The sequence below is a fragment of the Aristolochia californica genome, unplaced genomic scaffold, assembly GCF_029961685.1.
Source record: "Aristolochia californica isolate CCGP_79_NKW_82.1479 unplaced genomic scaffold, dmAriCali1.0.hap1 SCAF_10, whole genome shotgun sequence".
Lineage (NCBI taxonomy): Eukaryota > Viridiplantae > Streptophyta > Magnoliopsida > Piperales > Aristolochiaceae > Aristolochia > Aristolochia californica.
The window spans coordinates 5,748,874-5,768,531 of record NW_027181771.1 but is presented as its reverse complement, the minus strand read 5'-3'; the positions used below and the strand labels follow the sequence as shown (position 1 = coordinate 5,768,531).

The window sequence follows — 19,658 nt, the reverse complement described above, 5'->3', positions numbered from 1 at the left end:
ATGAAGAAGATCTATCATATATCTAACATTAATATATACGAAGCATCAATGATCAAACCTGGAATAAAAACTTAGTTTTTCCAAGAAATTCTAGCACAAACTGAAGAAGAAGACTTCAGCTCTTCAAATCACAACTTGCACCTCGGAGTCCTGAAATAAGCTACTCTGATACCATGTTAGTTTTTAGGATTCCATCATCTTGAACTTTAAGGTCACGTGTGATGAAGGAGAGGAGGAAGAAGAAGAGAAGAAAAAAGAAGAAAAAAGTAAGAGGAGAGGACTGCTAGAGAAGAATGGAGATGAAACAAGTAAAGGAGGGGAGAGATTAAGGTTGTGATTAATTACTAATCCTCTCTCTTAAATTTTATTTATAGTGGTAAAGAATACATCAATTACAAGTATATGCTTCGCCTAATAGGTGTGAATAAGAGTAAAAAATAAAAAAGGATTATTACTGATGACAATAATCAACTAATCATTACTGTGTGCACTCCAAGCTAAGCTTCATCGAATCTCAGTTTATTTACTTCAAGAAGCAGCTAATGAATTGAAAACAAGCTCGACAAATTTAAACCACGTTACCAAAGTTCATCAAAGCTTCCCTTGAGCTTCCCATGTCCACCGCATTTCCGCCGCGTAACGCCTGCGGAACCACCACGACCGTGCGGCAAACGGGGCAGTTGGAATGCGAGTAGAGCCACATATCTATGCAGTCTGCGTGGAACTGGTGCTTGCACTTGGGCAGCTTTCGGATATCCTCCCCTTCGACGAAAACCGATAAGCAAACCGAACACTCCGACTGAGAAGCTTGCACGAGTGTCTCCTCTTTCCGGTACTTGTACATGGGAATTCCTTCCACGGACTTGGGCATACTCAAGAAGGCATGGTTAGACTGTCTGAGTCTCTGGCGGGAGCGGTGGTGCTGCCAGCACCATCCGACGACCACGATGTTGTAAGCAAGAAGTATGACTGCAATGGATGCAATCCCCAGCAGGCTGTAGTAAAACGGCGAGATGGTGCTTCTGTGGGCGGGGGCCACCGGCGCCGGCGCCGGCGACTGCAGTGAACGGCCGAGAGCATCTTCCATTGGCGTGCCGGAGAGGCGTCGGACGTTGGTGGTGCCGAAGATGATGATGAAGGGTAAGGCATTGATTTTATGCTCTCAAGGATAATGACAGAAACACTAAAGAATGACCAATTTGTTGTTATTGGATCCAGAATGATTTAATTAAATTGGTTGGCGTTGATTGAAAGGCGAAGATGATGGAAATGGCTGTTTAATGAGGGATGACCGCCTGCCCAGACGAGTTTGATGGAGATGTTTTAAAAGAGAAAAAAATTCAGATACAGCCATTACGGAGCTTGTCGAAAAGGAACTGGAAGATGCCTCAACACAAGAATGTTCACCTGTACCCAAAGCAGTGGCCTTTCAAGATGCTGTTAATTTACTGCTAACTGACTGCAGATGAAACTTCATCGAGAAGAAGATTGATTCGTTGAGATTGGTTTATGATTTTGAACCCAGACATGTAGAAATAACAACATGAAGGAATTACGGATTAAGAATACTGTAGTTCGTCGGTGACTGAGTCGATGCAGAAGTAGTGATCTGAAAAGGTAACGACGAGACAGATACCAAAGCAGGAATTCAAATTGAAATTCGCTTCCGGTCGAGCAAAGTTGACTTGCAGACGCCTAATTCAATTAAACCAGTAAAAAATATTACCAGATTCTTCAGTAACGGGAGAAAATAAAGAAAAAATGGGGTCGCTTCCTTCGATTGAAAGCTACAGTTTGTCATGGTGCAGATTTGTGGCAGGGCCGCCGTCTGTTTGTCCTGATCCAATCTGCTTGCTTACCATGAAATTTTTTGGATAAGGCTATAGAAACCTGTTAATACACATGTGAAAATGAATTCACTCCACTAGCGATTTTAATAATATTTTATTTATTTATTTATTTATGATATATATATATATATATTTTTAATTTTTTTATATTCATGACTTTTAATAGTATATTAAATTATTAATTTAAGAGTGATAATTCAGATGTTGTAAAAGTAACTCTGTTTGTTTATGTATATTATTTTTTATATTTAATTAATTTATTTTTATTTTTAAAAATTAAATTATTTATCTTATTTTCTTAATTAAAAGTTAAATAAAACTATCTTAATAAAGTTAAACCTATAAGAATATTTTATTAATAAATTTATTCTTCACTTTCCACTAAATTTTTTATTTTGTACACTAACACAAAAAAATAATTCACTTTCACTTTTACTTTCCACTGCCCCTAAGCTATTTATGAATTTGAAGAAATGAAAATTCTTCGCTTGTGAGATTTATATAGAACTTCTGGGGATACTTGAGGCTACTGAACTGATGAACTAGTCCTTTCCTGACTCGTGGCTTTGATTAAAGAAAATTTTGATTACGTGAATCCCTCCATTCTTGTAGTTGTGATAGTGTCCACTTTTAGCAAGAACTAAAACAAACATTGCAATTAAATATTGAAATACTAAATATTATTTTGATTAGTATCAAATATGTATTTTAAAATAAATAATATTAAAATTTATAACATATAATTATATAATATATGTAAATATATATATTGTAAAAAGGTTCATTATTGTATAGAATTATTTAATGTAAAAATATAAAAAAATAAAGATAAGTATATTCTTAAGTATTTATAATTCTTCACACACTTAAAAATGCATATTTTAGACATACATTAAATATGAATTATATGAATTATATAAAACTCGTCTTATTATAAGGATGGAGCATCAACTTTAAAAAAGGTGGCTAAGTCGATTTCAACCATAAAAATCTAGTGATAGAACCATAAACACAATATTATGATATAGACAGGGGTTTTTTCCTCTTCCCAATCCGATTTTCCTTTTACTAAAGAAAATGTTACCTAGTAGATTTTTTATTTGACTTCATTTCGAACTGCATTAGGATTCTACATAAACTAATTTAAATATTAGAACTCAAAATTCCACATTGACCTAAGTTAATTTTAAAATGGACTCGTGCCCAACTAAAATAGCCTTCAACAGGGTATAAGAGATACATAAATAGAACAAACAAAAGCTATTCCATACTTTATTCCATTTATATACAATATACTTGAATATAGTAATATTGGTATATAAAATAAGCTGTTAGTATCAATTATTTACCTTTTTATCAACCAATAAAATGAGTAATTGGAATAATAACAAAAACAACTATAAAAATTTATAAGACCATAGGAAAGTCTAAAAAACACATTAACATGTACATAGAAGTCGAAGAACAGTGTCAGTCAAATGTATAATAAGATCCTTAAAAGAACACTACAAAATTCTTAGAAAAAGACACTTGTGTCAAGTTTTATCTTAAACATATATTCATTCAAATAAAAATTCATCAAGTTACTCTTACGTATAATGTGGTAATTAGGTATGAAATAACCCCTATTTTTTTTTATTTTTTTTTAGTAAACGATAAATAGGTAATTGTCTAGAATTACCAATATGCCTAATTAGGTCAGAATGTTACTTTTTTTTGGTTCCATTTAATATAAAATAAAGAAAAATGGATGAAATTGACACCTAATCCTCAAGTTACCTAGTTGAATTAGAATTTCAGTCAATTTTGAACAAAGAAAAAATTAGAATTTGAATAAAAAAATACTCTTCTATATAACTTGAAACGTTAAAATAGTAATATTTTAAATAGATACAAGATAAAAGCTTTTAATAAAATAATTTTTAAGTGGTAAATATCTTTCTACTTTAGGAGTATGGCAGAAATGCTTTACCCAGCTTGGTACTCAAATTTATTCCTATATATTTCGTAGTATCATAAAGGTATCTCTGTTCCCCTCTACCCAATTTCTGTTAGCTTGGGAAAATGACTAGATTTATCACTAGAAATTTTGAAAAAAAGAATTATCGTCAAGTACTTGTGCAAGTAGGGGAGGTGCGGCATAGGATGGGGAGCATCTTCCTCTACCACGAAGGCGACAAAGGGAACATATTTTGCTATCTTACTTGCACACACAAGGACCAGACAATGGGTCAAAAATGTGTGATTCCACTTAACTGATTAATTTTTGAAAATATTTTGGACAATAAACTATCCTTACATTATATGAAATTATAAATAGAATAAAGAAGGTTCAAATGATTAGAGTTTATAGTCAATTTGAGTTGGTCAACAAATTTTTCACTGGAAACATAGATAGTCGATTACAGGTATTTATAAGGCACAAAATCACACAATCCAAGAAATATACAGGGTATAGATCGTGGTTCAAACTTGTTTATGTAATAAGGTCGTAAACAAGGAAAACATACACATCCAAAAACACGAAGATGATTGTAAATAGGAGAGGCATTTCAGACCAAAAAGTAATGAACTTTATTTTGTAAGGGAGTAGTAGGAAGCCGATTAATCAAATATACTATAGTTTGAAAAGTTTCAACCCAAAAACTAGTTGGAATGTTACTTTCGTATAACTATTCTATTTTGTTTTGGAGTATAAGGACAAGATAGATGATGAAGAATTCCATATTGCATCAAATAAACTTTAAAAAGATACTTTATGTATTCACTCCTCCATCTGAATGAAGTACTTTGATCTTGAAAGAAAATTGATTTTTTACCATATTTCTAAATTTAACAAAATTCCAAAGGCTTCAACTTTAGCCTTTAGAGGATACGTCCACACAAATCTGTTGTAATCATCAACAAAGATAATATAATACTTGAATTAAATTTAGAAATTAATGGTGAAGATTTTGACAAATCAGAATGGACTACAAGTGGTTTAGTAGCTTTATGTTCAACATGATCAAAAGACAAATTAATTTGTTTTGCCATATGACAACTAACACAAGTGTCTAAAGTAGAACTCAAATTGGGAAGTAGTTTTTGTTTGACTAAGGACAAAATCAAAGTTGAAGACGGATGACCAAGTCTCCTATGCCACACTATAGATTGTGATTCTTTTGTTGCTGCAAAAGATTTTTCTTCTTGAGAAAAGAAGTATAGACCATCAGACCTTGTCAAGTTGGCCTGTATTATTCCATTTTTTTTGCTCTTCACATGAAAACAATTTAGATGAATCTCCATAAAACTATTATTGTCTTTTGTAAATTTTGAAACTGAGATGAAATTTTTTCTAATCTGTGGAACTAGAAGCACATTATTAAGGTAAAAAGTACCAATACAAGATGGTATTTGAACTTGTCTTTTTCCTTTAATAGAGAGAATACTTCCATCTCCTACTTGTACTCTATTTGACCCTATATAAGGAGATAGGTTTGAGAACAGACCTAGATTGTTTGTTATATGTGTTGTAGCACCTGTATCAAGGAGCCGCTGTGAGTCTTCTTTTGGTTTGGAGATGTTAAATGTTGAGAGTTGCTAAAGCACTTGAACTACTTTCACCTTTATAATTTTGATTGAATCACTGCCATCATGTATCAGTAGCATGATTGGGTTTGTGAAAAATTTGACAACGAATTCCATTGATTGTGTAGTGGATGATCATTGCTATTTATTGTTGAATTGACAAACCGACTCCCCTTGAACAACATATCCAGGTGGTTGTTGCATATAAATTTTTTTTCTTATCCCCATTGTGGAAAAAATTCTTCAAATCAAGTTAATAGACCGACCAAGAAGAGTTAGCAACAATGGATAATAAGATACGTACCGAGTTCAAAAATTCTTCATATTCAATACCATTGTATTGAGTATAGCCTTTGGCAATGAAGTGTGCCTTAAGGTGAGCAAGCAACCCATCTAGATTATATTTAACCATATATACCCACTTACTGTCAATAGGTTTCTTGCCAGAAGGAAGAAGAACTAGAAGCCATGTCTGATTCTCATATAATGCCTGCATTTCTTCTTCTATTGCCGCCTTCCACCCTGGATGTCTTAGAGCCTCCTAATAGGACTATGGGTCAGAGATGGAGGAGATAGATGCAAGAAATTGATAACCTGAGGAAGATAAACGATAGTGAGACACAAAATTAGATTTAGGGCAAGAAGTAGAGGGCCTAGTGCAAGTTCTAGGTTCTTTCCTTAAGGCGATAAGTTGGGTATCATTTTGTTGTCCAAAAGAAACTTGAGAAGATGAACTTACCTTGATGGTATCCGCAAACTCCGTAGGTGTGGTGTCGGCCAATGCTTTAAGAGGTTGAATAGTATCTGTAGCATGAGGCACAACCGGGTGAGGAGAGGCTTGTATAGAGGAGAGACCTGGAGGGGTATTTTCTTAGTATGAGGAGTCTTCGAAAAAGTTCACATCCCTAGACACAAGTAACATTTGGAGGGTAGAATTGTAGCAAATAAAACCCTTCTGTGTGTGAGAATATCATAAGAAGATACACTTGACAAATTTTGGGTCAAGTTTACTACGCAGTGGTGATGTAACATGAGCGAAGCATGTACACCTGAAGACTTTCAAGTGAAGCAAAAAAGGATCACCATGTGGAAACGATAATGAATATAGGGATTTATGACCGAGAATGGAAGATGGTAGCCTATTTATAAGAAAATATGTAATAAGGATGGCATGTGGCCAGTAAAAGTATGGTACTTACATGGTATATAATAAGATGCTAGCTACCTCTAGAAGATGACGGTTCTTTCGTTCTACTACACCCTTCTATTAAGGGGTGTAGACACAAGACATCTGATGGATAATGCCATTTTCTTGACAAAAGGAGTCAAGGTCACTAGAGATATATTCTTTGGCACTATAAGACCGAAGTTCTGACCAAATTGATTGATCAACATAGCATGAAGGGATTTAAAGATTGATGAAATTTCAGTTTGCTCTTTAAAAAGAAATATCCTTGTGGTAAAAATAAAATCATCAATGATGGTAATAAAGTACTTAACTCAGGAAATGTTTGAGACGATTAAGGGTCCCCATACATTTGTGTGAATCAACAAAATATGAGCAACACCTTCAAGCTCAGGTCGAGGAGAGTATGTGATCCTCTGGTATTTATTCAGTTGACACACTTCACAATTTAAATTTGGCATATTTTTGAATGTAGGAAAAAGAAGATGAAGAGATTGTACAAATGGTTGTCCCAACTGATTGTTCCATGGACTCGCTTCAGTGTGCTTTGGTTGAGACGACATTTATTTGAGGCACGTTCAGGTAGTAGAGCCTCTCTTGTTCACAACCTCTACTAATCACCTAATTCATTGTAAGATCTTGAAACACATAAGTAGTGGGTGAGAAAGTGATAAAACAATTAAAATGTTGAGTAAGCTAACTAAAAGATAAAATGTTCAAGGGAAAGATAGGAACAAAAAGGATATCTATGAGCGGAAGTGATAGTGTAACATATGTGGATTCTTTACGGAGAACTTTAGTCTGGGATCCATCAGCTACAATAACAAATTTACCCGAGAGACAAAAAGAGATAGAGTGGAGTAGACCTTTGTTGCATGTGAGATGCTTGGAGGCCCTTGAGTCAATTTTCTAGGATGAAGAGGATGAAGTGGCAGGGAACATACTTAAAGCGGTGGTGGTAGCAGCTATGGTACCAACCACTAGTCCTATTAATATTTTATGGAGATTAAAGATATAAATCATTTTACACAACACGTCTTTTGAATTTATGGAAAAGAGAAAAACTTCACCAACTTATTGTAATATGAGTACATGAGCCCCTATTTATAATAGAGAAAAGTAGTAGAGTTTAATTACAATTAAACTACCTTTGTCCCAATTACAACCAAAGTCTAACACTTAACGATAAGTCCTAACATAATTAAACAATTGAACATAAATAGAAGACTAACATAACTAAAACACATTTTTAAGTGAAACTCTTTTGTGAGACCTCGTTCCATAATAATTTTAACTATTGAAGATTTCTTATTGTGAGAGTCATATAAGACTCTTCCATATCTACTTTTCAATAATGTTAAACATCTAAGTTTGTTGATTTTGTAACTTTTGATTTATCAGCCATTAACTTAAATGTGATACCAAAGTAAACGAATCTTCTCATCATGTTCAAAATTTGAAAGATAGAATCAATAAAAAAGGATTATCCACCATGTGAACTAGGTAACAAAGTTGTTCCCAAGAGAAATTTATGATAGAGAAGGGCTACATAGGATGTTGATACAATAGTATTATGGATAGTTTTGTGCCTACAAAGTCTGCCTAGACGACCAAGACTTTGGACCTTTTGGCATATACATTTTATCTTATTTGAATCCTGTTTCGTGAGTATCAATGTACTTGTCAAATGTCTAATCATTGTGGATTAACTAATGTTAGAAATAATTTATTCAATTCTACAAACCTCTCGAAAAAAGACAAGAAAACAGGACCATTTTTCCGTTGAAAGTTGAAATTATTCTGATCCATCGGATAATTTCGTTTATTTCGATCGCCATCCAGCCGTTCCTTCCATCTGTTCAAATATTACTGCAATTAACACCTTGTAATGAACGCCGCTGCGTTTTGTTAACTAATCTTCGACATAATCATCTGGTCATGCTCTGCCTTCTTCCGTAGACATGGATGAAGAAGGCCCCAACAGCATCTCCCCGTTCTTCATCGCTTTCGCCGGGTTCGTCTCAGCAGCTATCATCCTCACCATTTACCAGTGGATAACCGCCGGACGGTGCGGGCAGCGGCAGCCGCCTCAACCCCCTCCTGACTCGTACCAGGACGGCGGAGAAACCACGAGCGATGTCAATCTCTCCGCCGTGCAGTTGATCCCGGCCTACAAATACAGCAACAAAGAAGTTGCTCCCGCGGTGATCGGAGCAGACAAGACGTGTGCAGTGTGCTTGAGCGAGTTCAAAGAAGGAGAAGATGTACGCTTGTTGCCGGAGTGTCTGCACTGTTTTCACGTTCCATGTATTGATATGTGGCTTTCCTCCCACTCCAGCTGCCCCCTCTGTCGAACGGCCACACTGGTGGCGCAGTCTCCTGGGCTGGCTCCGTCCCCGCATTCCGGCGGGTTGCCCAATATCGGTGGTTGATGTAGAACCCATTCGACCGAATTGATAGCCATTTGTACATGTCTTTTCGATTTTTTTTTTCTTTTTTGTTTCATCCAACTTAGGACTGAACTGGGAATTGGAGTTCGTACGTCTCCTCTTCATCTAATGATGGTTGCAGAGAGCTTAGTTGAAGAAGGGATTGCCCGAGATTTAATTTTTGCATTTCGTTTATAAAAACAATAGTTTTGAGGATCCAGAATCATCAAATAGTACTCATAGCATTGGTTCCATCGATCAGATAAAGTTGGAACCCCATTGGGGATGCCTCATGTGATTGGAATTTGAGTTTAAGAGGTGATGGAAGATAGCTGGGAAGAATCATTAAGAGTGTTCAATTATTGGAGTCTAATAGGTTGTTGGCCGTATCACTCTATATAAGCATGTTCTGAGGAGGCCAAAGTAATTTATGAAAAGTACCCAAACATCTCTTGAGAGAGAGGGATGTGTGAGTAGTCATAAAAGAGGATTGTGGACTTTTAGCAATAGGAGGAATTTTTGCAAAGTTGCAAGTACTTCAATGTTGCAAAATCTTGAAATTTATAAAAATTCATATTTGTTTATCATTTCCTAAATGTATTTTATATATATTTGGGCATAACAATTGATATCAGAGCTAGGATTTATTAAATTTCTACATTTGAAAGTTTTGTGGAATGAGAAATTTTGGTTATTGAAAATTTTGAATTTTATGGAAAAGTCTAAATTAGATCTATTTTTAAATTTCCCTCCCATAATCCTATAGCTATTTGGTTTTTAAAAATAATGTTACTAGAGTAAGGTCATAGGAAGAAAAGTTCACATTGACCGAGTTTGAACTTAACCAAATTAATTCGTATCAAAGAGTAATTTAGATGTGGATGTAAGAGTGTCTTATAAAACTAGGAGTCTTGGCATTATAATAGTCAACAAATTAGGGTTAAGATAAATTTGAAAATTGTATGAGCACTTAATTAATGCAAGTAGAAACATTTATCTCTGTTGGAAGATATGGTAGACTGCCATTTTTTATATGGGAAGATCCTATATACCATTTGCACCAAGTTGGACGTTTATGATGTTCTCTAACCTCCAACTTGAGGGGGGATGTGGGAAGATAGGTCCAAACCTACACGACCAAAGAATGCCCACACGTCCAAATGTGTGCAAGATGGGTTCAAGCCCATAGACCAAGGAGAAGGTCCACATGCTCATACAATGATGGCAAGATGGCAAATAAAGAGTCATATCATAGAGATGACATTGATGTAATTAATTTAATTATTAGGGATATTATTGTAATATTGTGACTTAATTTATATGTAAATTGAACTTCAGGGGAGGGGGCTTAGGATATAAGTCTATAACCTCTTTCTTCCTCCTGGTTTATCCCAATATGCCGTTTCTCTTTTTTTCCATGAGCTAAATCCATGGAGTCCTATAAGTCAATAATCCCTTAAATTATACTCATTTTTAGGGTAGAGAATCTAGGTGGTTCACCCCCAATTAAGCTGGGTTTTATCTCCCCCTGTATCTCATATGTCAGCCCTAAAACCTTCACCTATCTCTAATCCTCTCTCATCCTTGAAACCAAATCTCTTCATTCCCCAACCTTCTTCATTTCTTGACTGTATCTCTTTTCTAGTCCTTTTCATATGTTCACAAATCAGAATCTCTCACTCTACTATTATTGTTTTGCTTCTCAATCCTCCCTCTCATACACATGAAAGGAAGCACTCCTATCCTCTTCCCAAGTGCATGACCCATGTTCTAGTAAATATGACTATAACAATTGGTGGAGATGGGGGTAGGCAGCATGAAAGATTGATTCAGCCGAATAGGGAAAGCCACAAAAAGAAAAGGAATTTTCAACACTTGAGCTTTCTTATCTCTCTTACTTTGCATCTGCTCTAGACATTTAGGTTTGAAAAGAAGAATGACCATTGGAGGATGAAGCTACATTCATGAAGGACATTCTCAAGAACATAAAAAAGGACCTTTTGCCAGATGAGAAAGGCTCAAAGACAAGTCATAGGGTGGACAAAGAACTATAAAGAGGAGGGACAATAGCCTTTAGAGATTGCTTGCCTAAGATCGAGTGTAAAATATCTCAATTCATTAGGCAAGGATTGAAGTAAGCATAAACCCTAGGGGTCTGTTTGAAACCCCATGAAAAAGAAAAGAAATAAAAAATAAAATAAGAATTTGTCCAATATTATTTCAAAAATAATTATTGAAAAAGAGAATTTGATCATTATCTCATTTTCACTAACTATTTTGGAAATAATAATGATCAAATTCTCATTTTGTTTTCTTTTCCACGGGGTTCCAGACAGACCCTAGAGCAAGCACACAAAGAAAGAATCAGTTCTCAAGACTCTTAACTGGACTCCACACACAAAAACAAGAAGAGTCAAATACTCGAGCTGGCATGAGGCATCCCTCAAATTGACTCAACTATGACAACAATAATTGAGAAATTGACCTAGAATTATTAACACTTCAAGTAGCACTTGACTGTTGTTTCATGCTTTCCTAATTAAGGAGACTATGTAGATGTCATGACAAAAAGAGCTGTTAGTTATCAGGTTTCCCTTATGTTTTAAACAAGTTTTTTTATTTTAGATGGCAAATTTCCAAGGTTTACGGGCTTCAAGAACATGGAAGTGCAACTTTAAGCAACAACCCTAAGAATTCATATCAACAAAGGAATAAGACTTGTCCACCCTCACCCATTCACATATTTTCTATAGTGAGAAATCAAGAAAGAACATTGAATCTTTGGTTTTATTGGTCATCATTGGTGAAAAAGAATTTCCCTTCTTTGATCTATGTGATTTTTTCACTCTTCATCCTCAACTTTTTAGCTCTCCTAAAATTTGCTAACAAAATTCCAAAGGAACTCAATGCCATGTTGTCTTCTCTCATTGCTAAGGGCTAACATCTTTCTCTAACATTGTTGAGACATTCGATCTATGTCGGATAGTTCTTGTCTTTAGTGAGATAGCCAACAGGCTATTTATTGTTTCCCACCTTCATGGTTTTCCTTGGTAGCAAAATGATATGTTGGATTTTCTTATTGGTAGTTGGAAATTGATCAGTGTTATGGCCAAAACACAAACAAAGAGATAAACTAATCTGATGAATGGCACAACCAAACAATGATGATGGTTGGATAGTGTTCAATACCTAGGAAGTTCAGCTGGCTAGATAGTAGTATTAGGCGGTAACCAAGAAGGGAGATAGTCAGATGATTAACATTGGCTTTGTGCTTACACTATGATAGCTTTAATGAACCTGCTTCACTAAACTTCCTCTTCAATAAGTATCTTAAAGGAAGTCGAGAAGGTTCATAGAGGAAGAAAATAAGAAGACCAGGAAGAAGGACGAAGAGGGAGTTGTTGGCCCAAATATCTTTATGAGGTTCATTTTGACGATAACAAATACTTAAGTAAAATCTGATAGAAATTTTTTGAAAATAAAAGTCATAGGAAGAAATCTTCCAAGTGCTCCAGCCAACATGCAATTAGTGACTTGTATAAAATCTAAAAAAGCTTACAACAGAATAAAAATGTTTGTCTGACCACCTACCATCTGACAGACCAGCCAAGAGAAAGAAAATGCACTATTGTTATCTGTTCATCCAAGCACCCAAGCAACCTATTCATATGAAGGCATGAAGAGAAGTGTCATGGTTTTTTACTAACCTATTAAAACTAAGGACAAAAGAGAAAGGAAGGAAACATTAACTACCAAAGAAGACCGCTCAGTTGAACATATACTATCCAATTCGACTTGAGATAGAAAGGGTATTGTTAGTACTCCTTCACCCCACCATCCAATTGAATTGAAGAAATATGAAGAAGTAGTTTATGAAGGCCGCCTAATCAGACCATAGCCATTCGAAGAGATTATTCCAAAGTTTCTTTGAGTGAAGTTTCAGATATTCGGTTCAATCATCATAAGTCACCAAAACTTTACTATTGTCATTATTAGCTCAAATAATGGTTTTTTAGCATTTTTTTAATTTATGGCAGCCAATTTAGGTAACATTTTCAAAATGACAAGTGTCAATTTTTGGGAGAAACAACTCTTAGACACTACATTTTAGACCATTAAATCTTCTCTATTTAAATGATTTTACACCCTACATTGCTCACTAGGCGTGTTTCAGTGAAAAATGATTGAGTTTATTTGAGTGCTTTGTTACTTGCAAGTAATTTGAAAAGTACCAAAACAACGAAGACTTCCAAAAGACCAATGTACTCGAGCTTGTGATTTTAAAATTCAGTGTGATTAGTGTTTTTTTGTGTTGATCTTGATTGAGTTTATATTTGTTTAAGTTCAAAATAGTTTTTTAAGTTCGGTATTGCGTTGGTTGTAAGTCTATCATATTAGACCTTAATTTTGGGCCATCCTACTGCTTTTCAAACTCTAAATATTGAGTTTTACAAATCTCTTTAAGCATATACTTTGAAATCATTCATTTGAAATTAAGTTGAGGTTCTAATTGCTAAAGTAGAATCACCACGGATTTGAACTTTTCTTGTGTTTGTTCTTGTAACATCTACAACGATTAAAGGCTTTGAGCCTAATTGTCAAGGAGGTAATCTTTGCTATGTTATAAGCCAATCTAGACTTAGATAAGATGATTAGTAAATGCTGTTGAAAAATACCTTAAAGGGTCGAGTCGCCTTCACATTATAGATTTTGTTACATTGCTGATTAGTTGATTCAACTCTTACCCGTTAAGAGAATTATCTTAGAGTTATTAAAGGGTAAAATTCTTACCCATGTAATGAGTCTAAAAACAATAAAAATTAATGATCTATGAATAAGAAAACAGATGCTTTGGCATGTAATGATAGTAATTGTTCCTCTATTGATTTTGAATTGGATGATATTGATATTTACCATGTTTTTTTGGAAAACATAATTTTTTTTCCAAGGTTTGGAAAGGAACGAGCTCAAGCCCTAAGAAGAGGCCAAAGTTGTCAAAGAGTTGAAAAGGTGAGCAACTAGGGCTAGAATGTGATAGCGAGGATCGCTTCATTATAAAATGCCCTCTCAAATTGAGAGAAAAAAAGAGACAAGTAAAGAAGACAACAAAGAAACTAAGTAAGAAGACCTTGATAGAGAAAATTCAGGATAAAAACCCTCCTTCTCATTTTCAAAAAGTGATCAAGAACTACCAACAAAAGAAGTATCCAACCGTCACTCATGGGCCTTGATAATAAGGTTTGTTCTTAACTTGAGATTAATGAATTTGATGTGGAAATTTAATTAATAAATCTGTGTATCTTCTTATTAAGAGCAAGAAGCTGAATAAGATGCTCAATAAAAAAATGATTGAGAAAGAAAATCTGATTGCATTCAAAAGGAGGTAGTCTCACAGTTGAACGTCTCACATGATGAGCATGAAAGCGTGGTCAAATTGCACGAGAGCTACACTAAGAGAATATTGATTTCTAGGTCTAATACATAAACACAAAAGATCTCATGGGAATGAGAGAAGAGAGGAACTCTAGCTCTTAGGAGAGAGGAGAGATGAAAAGAGAGAGGTGTGAGGATGAATTTGAGCCAAGAGGAAGAGTTTTGAATGCTCTATCCCATGCCTTGAGGCTATATTTATAGTTGTGGGAAGGTATTTATAATGACTAAAATGCACTTAGGGCTATATGTTTATAAAAGAAAAAGACATAAGAGGATATACACCAGCTTGCATAATTACAATTCTATGTCATCTCTATGGAAGTTCTCTTTATTTACTAGTCATGCCACCCCTACACACTTGGGTGTTTTTTAACACTCCATTTTAAGGTGGTGTATGTAACTTCATTTTGAAAATAATCTTGGTTAAAAAACTTGTGTGCTTGAAAAAAAAAATTTGCTTGACATGCTTTGATTCTTATTGTCCTTGTTCACATCTTTCTTGTAGTCTTTAGCTCAATATTTCTAAAAATATAGCTCAGAATCACAAAAAATTTACGAAACTAGATTAAGAATAACTTAAAATATCGGTTAAAAAATAATTTTAAAATTATTGGTTAATTTATTACCGATATATTCTTTGACATGACATCCAATGAGTTAGATAGCTTACACCCTCTCACAAGTTATCATTTGATTAAAAGCTAACCAGTGGCAACCTCTCATTGGCTCATCTTATCTTCTCCACTCGTCTCTGTACTGCCTTGTCGTTTTCCTCTCCCCACCTATTTAATTTTTTAGCATAGCCAGGAACAGACGTAAACGGAGGAATTCCAATTTCAAAGGTGGAGGTTCCTCTTCCAAAACCCATTGGTAGCAAAAAGCGACCAGAAAATGATCCAGGGAGATATAAATATTCAGCGGCGAGTGCCGACAAGTATTAATCAACGAAAGAGGTGGCACAGAGAGGGGAGGGAGCAAGAGATATGGCTGCCTTTCCCTCCCACGTCCTTCTCATTATTTTTCTTTTTCTTATACCTATTATCTCTATGATTAACCAATTATGTCCCTGCTACGCTCCAGCAGACCTGACACATGGCCGGACATCCGATGGAAGTTTCCCCGCTCGTCTTAAGCATCTACGCCGGGGCTCTCTTTCTAGTCCTCCTTGCTTACCTCATCATCCGCCTCTGCTTGGAGAGGCATCTACCCACCCTGCCGCGGTTCCGCCAGGAGACCGAGACTTCCCAATACGGACTTGAGTCCTCTAATTCCGCATTGGAAACGATCCCTGCTTACAGATATTGCAAAAAGGTGCTTCCCGTTGCCGGAGGGGAGAGCTCGTGCGCCGTCTGTTTGTGCGAATTCAAGGATGGAGAAGAAGTGCGCGATCTGCCACACTGCAGGCACTCTTTTCACGTTCCTTGCATTGATAAGTGGCTTCACTCTCGTTCTACTTGCCCGATATGCCGAACAACATCACTCGTCCAGATCAGTCGTCTTTCGCTGGAGCCGGAAGGTGATACGAGGCAGGAGAGAGATGTTTCAGAGACACCATGAGGTTGTAGATGTTGCTGATTATTAATTCAATTGACTATGTAAAAGACCGCCCTTTTGTTCTACTAGTTTTCGTTAGTCAGAAATCATACATATCACCCAATTGGAAATATTGTTTCCGGCGAGTTTTGATCTCTAGAGGAATATGTTCTTCTGCTCTCTGGTTTTTCAATCAATCTTTATTCTTTAACAAGAGGATAATTTTCCGTTGTTCGATACTTATCTCATAATCTTCCGAGGGTGGGTGGTTGATGAGTTTTTCTCTAAAAAATATCCGTTTGCAGATGTTAAAATTTAGTTGGCAGAACCTTTTCTAAAAGAAAATTTTGCTGGCGCGTTTGGGCTAGGAGAAGCTTTAGAAATTCTGGCAGAAGTTAAAACCCGTCAGTGAAAATAAAAGATTTTGCTGGTTGGGATTTTGAGTCTCTACGAGCAAATTTTCTGGCAGCCTTTTCACACTCTACCACTGTTTCTTTAATTTCGTTGGCACAGGGGTCCTTCAGTTGTCCTTCTGGTAGAGATGGAACCTTGCCGGTGAACCCAACCCTTCAATGTAGCAAGACCTAGCTCTACAAACCTGACACATAATAGCACTCTCATCAACCTGCTCACTAGCATCCTGTGCCTGCTGCATCTCTTCATGTGAAAAATAACATAAAGTCAGTTATGATTATTTTTACTTAAATAAAATGTATTATTTATAAGAGAGTTATACTTACAAGGACTGATGAGTAATCTGAAATTGCTCAATATCATATCTATCAGTATCTTGCACATTTAGAAGAACACGTGCATGTAAGTAGTACAAATCTGCAATAAAATATATTCCAAGTTAAATAAATATCATCTTCTCTTTAATACTAACAAAAGACTTTGACCCTGTAGTTTGTTGAATATTTTGCATACTACAGTTTTTGACATTTTCTCGAGTACATATTTGCAAATAGAAATTAGACATGAGTAAAATAAAAAATAATTGAGATTTTAAAACAAAATCCCTAGAAATCTAATCATCTGGAAACTTTCTCCTTGAAACACATTCACGCACAACCACTGCCAGTCCTCAAGGGAAACCTCTTTATAGGGAGTAGACAGTGTTGTGGAGTAACCTCTATGTTTTCTATACTTGGCATGTATTGTAGTCTAGCGTTGTTGAAATGCAACACCAAATATAGATGCATGACAACCTCCATTCTCTCTATACTTGGTATGCATAGTAGTCCAACACTGTTGAAATGCAACACCCAATATAGATGCATGACAGTTCGTGCCGTTGTATTACTATTCACATCAACATCAAACTTCTCTAATAACACAAAACATTATCAAAATTAATATTGTAAGCTTGAAAAAAATAAAAGGAACATTGAATTGAAAATTTGTAATACCTCAATATAAGGATTGGCAAAGGCTATCTGATCTTTGTTATAGGCTTTGAACTTTTCCACTTTCACCTCCAAATGAGCCCTTAGGACTTGGCCTAACCAATGAGTGAAAAGTGAACAAAAGGGTCTTTATGCCTTCATATGCAAATCTCTAAAGTCCACCAAGATCCTTTGTCGGCGTCACTCATTAGATCATCAACTTTGGAGCCCTTGCTCAGGCCTCATGATTGCCTTGTGTGTGAGAAAATGTATGGAGACGATGTAGATGGAGATGATATGGAGGTATCTATATACACAAGCCATAAATTACTAAAGGCAAACTATAATTTAACATAAATGAGTGATAATAATTAGTTGAATTTCATACTCTATCTCTGTGGGACACAAGATGGCAACTCCATTGAATCAATCAATTCAAATGATGTATGACATGACATTAGTGGTACCCTAGGTAAACGAGGAGGCATGATATCATATGAACTTGTTGGCCTAGGTGGCTTTTCAAGAAGGGGGTGAATTGAGAATTATGTTGGCCCATGTGGCTTCTCAAAAGGGGAGTGAATTGAGACATTCAAATTAAAAACAACTTGTGCGTGTGATAAAAAAATTCAAACACAAATGCAATTCGTCGTAAATAATAACATGCACACACCATAGGGACAAATAGATTTTTTGTCTTCGATGTTCCCCTAGTGGTAGTCACCACCCAAGAACCCTTGCTTAGGAAAAAATCCACTATTAAGTTCTAATAGCTAGAAAATTACAAAAGAGATTTCGACTCTCTTTGGCCACGAGTAGCTCAATACACAATTTTACACAATGTCAATCTTTCCAAGAGATTGTTCCTAGATTCTAGCTCTAGCTAAGCCTTTCTATCTAGATAAACAAGTTCTAGATGAACCTTTCACAAATACATAAAAAGAAAAGGAAAAAGTTACACCCTTACTTGGAGAGATGCTTCTCCTGGAGAGATTGACGCTGGCACCTCATTTGTAGCACATGAAAAGATCAAGGAACTTGTACTATGATGAATGAAAGGATGATTGAAAGAGAACGAAGGTTTTTCAAAGTATATGGCTCTCCCTCTTTCTCTCTAAAGCACTTAAATGGAATTTGGCAAGATAAAGGTTTGTGGCTTAAAGATTTACGTATAAATGCTCATTCACTCCTTTACTTATGGTTGGGTCAAGTATTTATATCTTCTCCCAACTCAAAGTAGCCATTATTTTCCTATTCAAAAAAATTATTACTTTGATTGATCAATCACTGGTAAGAGATTGATGAATCAATCGATCATTATTGATCGATCGATATGTTACCATTGGTCTAGAAAAGTTAAGTTGATCATCATTGCCAATGGTTGATCGTTCAATAGAGATTCCCTCTGGCTATGTAATACAAGTATGATCGATGATTGTATTTTCCTTTGATCGTTCATGCTTGAAGTCCCTTACTGGAAAGGTTTTGACTGATCGATGAATCTAGAGGGATGATCAATCGTTCTATGAAAGTTCTGCTTGCCTGGACAACAATGATTGATCAATCCAATTGGGATGACTGATTATGCATTATAGCATGAAATGGCCATGTCCTGGTTGATCAACCATTCAACTAAGGTTTATCGATCATACAATATATTTCTTGCTTGCTCAATTTTGGATGATCGATCATTACCGGTCGTTGATCGATCATTCCAATGCTAATTTAAAAATGCAGAATTTATAAAGTATGAGAATTTTTTTTGTAAGTGCTTTAATATGTTTCTAAGTGTTGTTTATGATGGTCCTAAACATATCAATTTGCCATATATAACCTAAAGGCTATGATTTCACAAATGTACTTTGGGAATAGGAAGTTTGGAATGGTCCTAAACATATCAATATGCCATATATAACCTAAATGCTACGATTTCACAAATGTACTTTAGGAATAGGAAGTTTGGAATGCTCTTTTACAAAAGTTGACTATGTTTGAATGTTTGTCTATAATGCTTGAACTCGAGTCTTTTAATTGTCTTCTTCCTTGTGGGTGCTTCTTCAATAAATATTCTTCCATTATGCTTGAGGTCTTGATTTTGCCTTTGACACTTTAGACCTTGAGATGTTCTTGAAGGTGAAGAATTTGAAATACCTTAGATTTGCAAGTTATTACTTCAATTAAGTTTTGTTATCATCAAAATCAATGTGGGAGTCAACCTAAGGTCAACAATCTCCCCATTTTCTATGATGATAAAACCAAACTTGGAAAGATA

At 35.5% G+C, this 19,658-nt stretch overlaps 3 protein-coding genes across 3 annotated transcripts; 2 read left to right on the top strand and 1 right to left on the bottom strand.

The window, feature by feature from the left end:
• Positions 1–568: 568 nt before the first annotated feature.
• LOC137942833 (RING-H2 finger protein ATL52-like) lies at positions 569–1,087 on the bottom strand. The gene has a single exon (XM_068788566.1). It carries the CDS (start codon positions 1,085–1,087, stop codon positions 569–571), a length of 519 nt encoding a protein of 172 aa, XP_068644667.1.
• A 7,480-nt stretch (positions 1,088–8,567) lies between these two features.
• LOC137942832 (RING-H2 finger protein ATL52-like) lies at positions 8,568–9,038 on the top strand. Its single transcript, XM_068788565.1, has one exon. The coding sequence runs from the start codon at positions 8,568–8,570 to the stop codon at positions 9,036–9,038; it is 471 nt and encodes a 156-aa protein (XP_068644666.1).
• A 6,522-nt stretch (positions 9,039–15,560) lies between these two features.
• LOC137942831 (RING-H2 finger protein ATL79-like) lies at positions 15,561–16,138 on the top strand. Its single transcript, XM_068788563.1, has one exon. It carries the CDS (start codon positions 15,561–15,563, stop codon positions 16,023–16,025), a length of 465 nt encoding a protein of 154 aa, XP_068644664.1. The 3' UTR covers positions 16,026–16,138.
• The last annotated feature ends 3,520 nt before the right edge of the window (positions 16,139–19,658 follow it).

Excerpts from the sequence above, each read along its gene's own strand:
- LOC137942832 (XM_068788565.1), top strand. The coding sequence starts at position 8,568 with ATGGATGAAGAAGGCCCCAACAGCATCTCCCCGTTCTTCATCGCTTTC.
- LOC137942831 (XM_068788563.1), top strand. The coding sequence starts at position 15,561 with ATGGCCGGACATCCGATGGAAGTTTCCCCGCTCGTCTTAAGCATCTAC.
- LOC137942833 (XM_068788566.1), bottom strand. The coding sequence starts at position 1,087 with ATGGAAGATGCTCTCGGCCGTTCACTGCAGTCGCCGGCGCCGGCGCCG.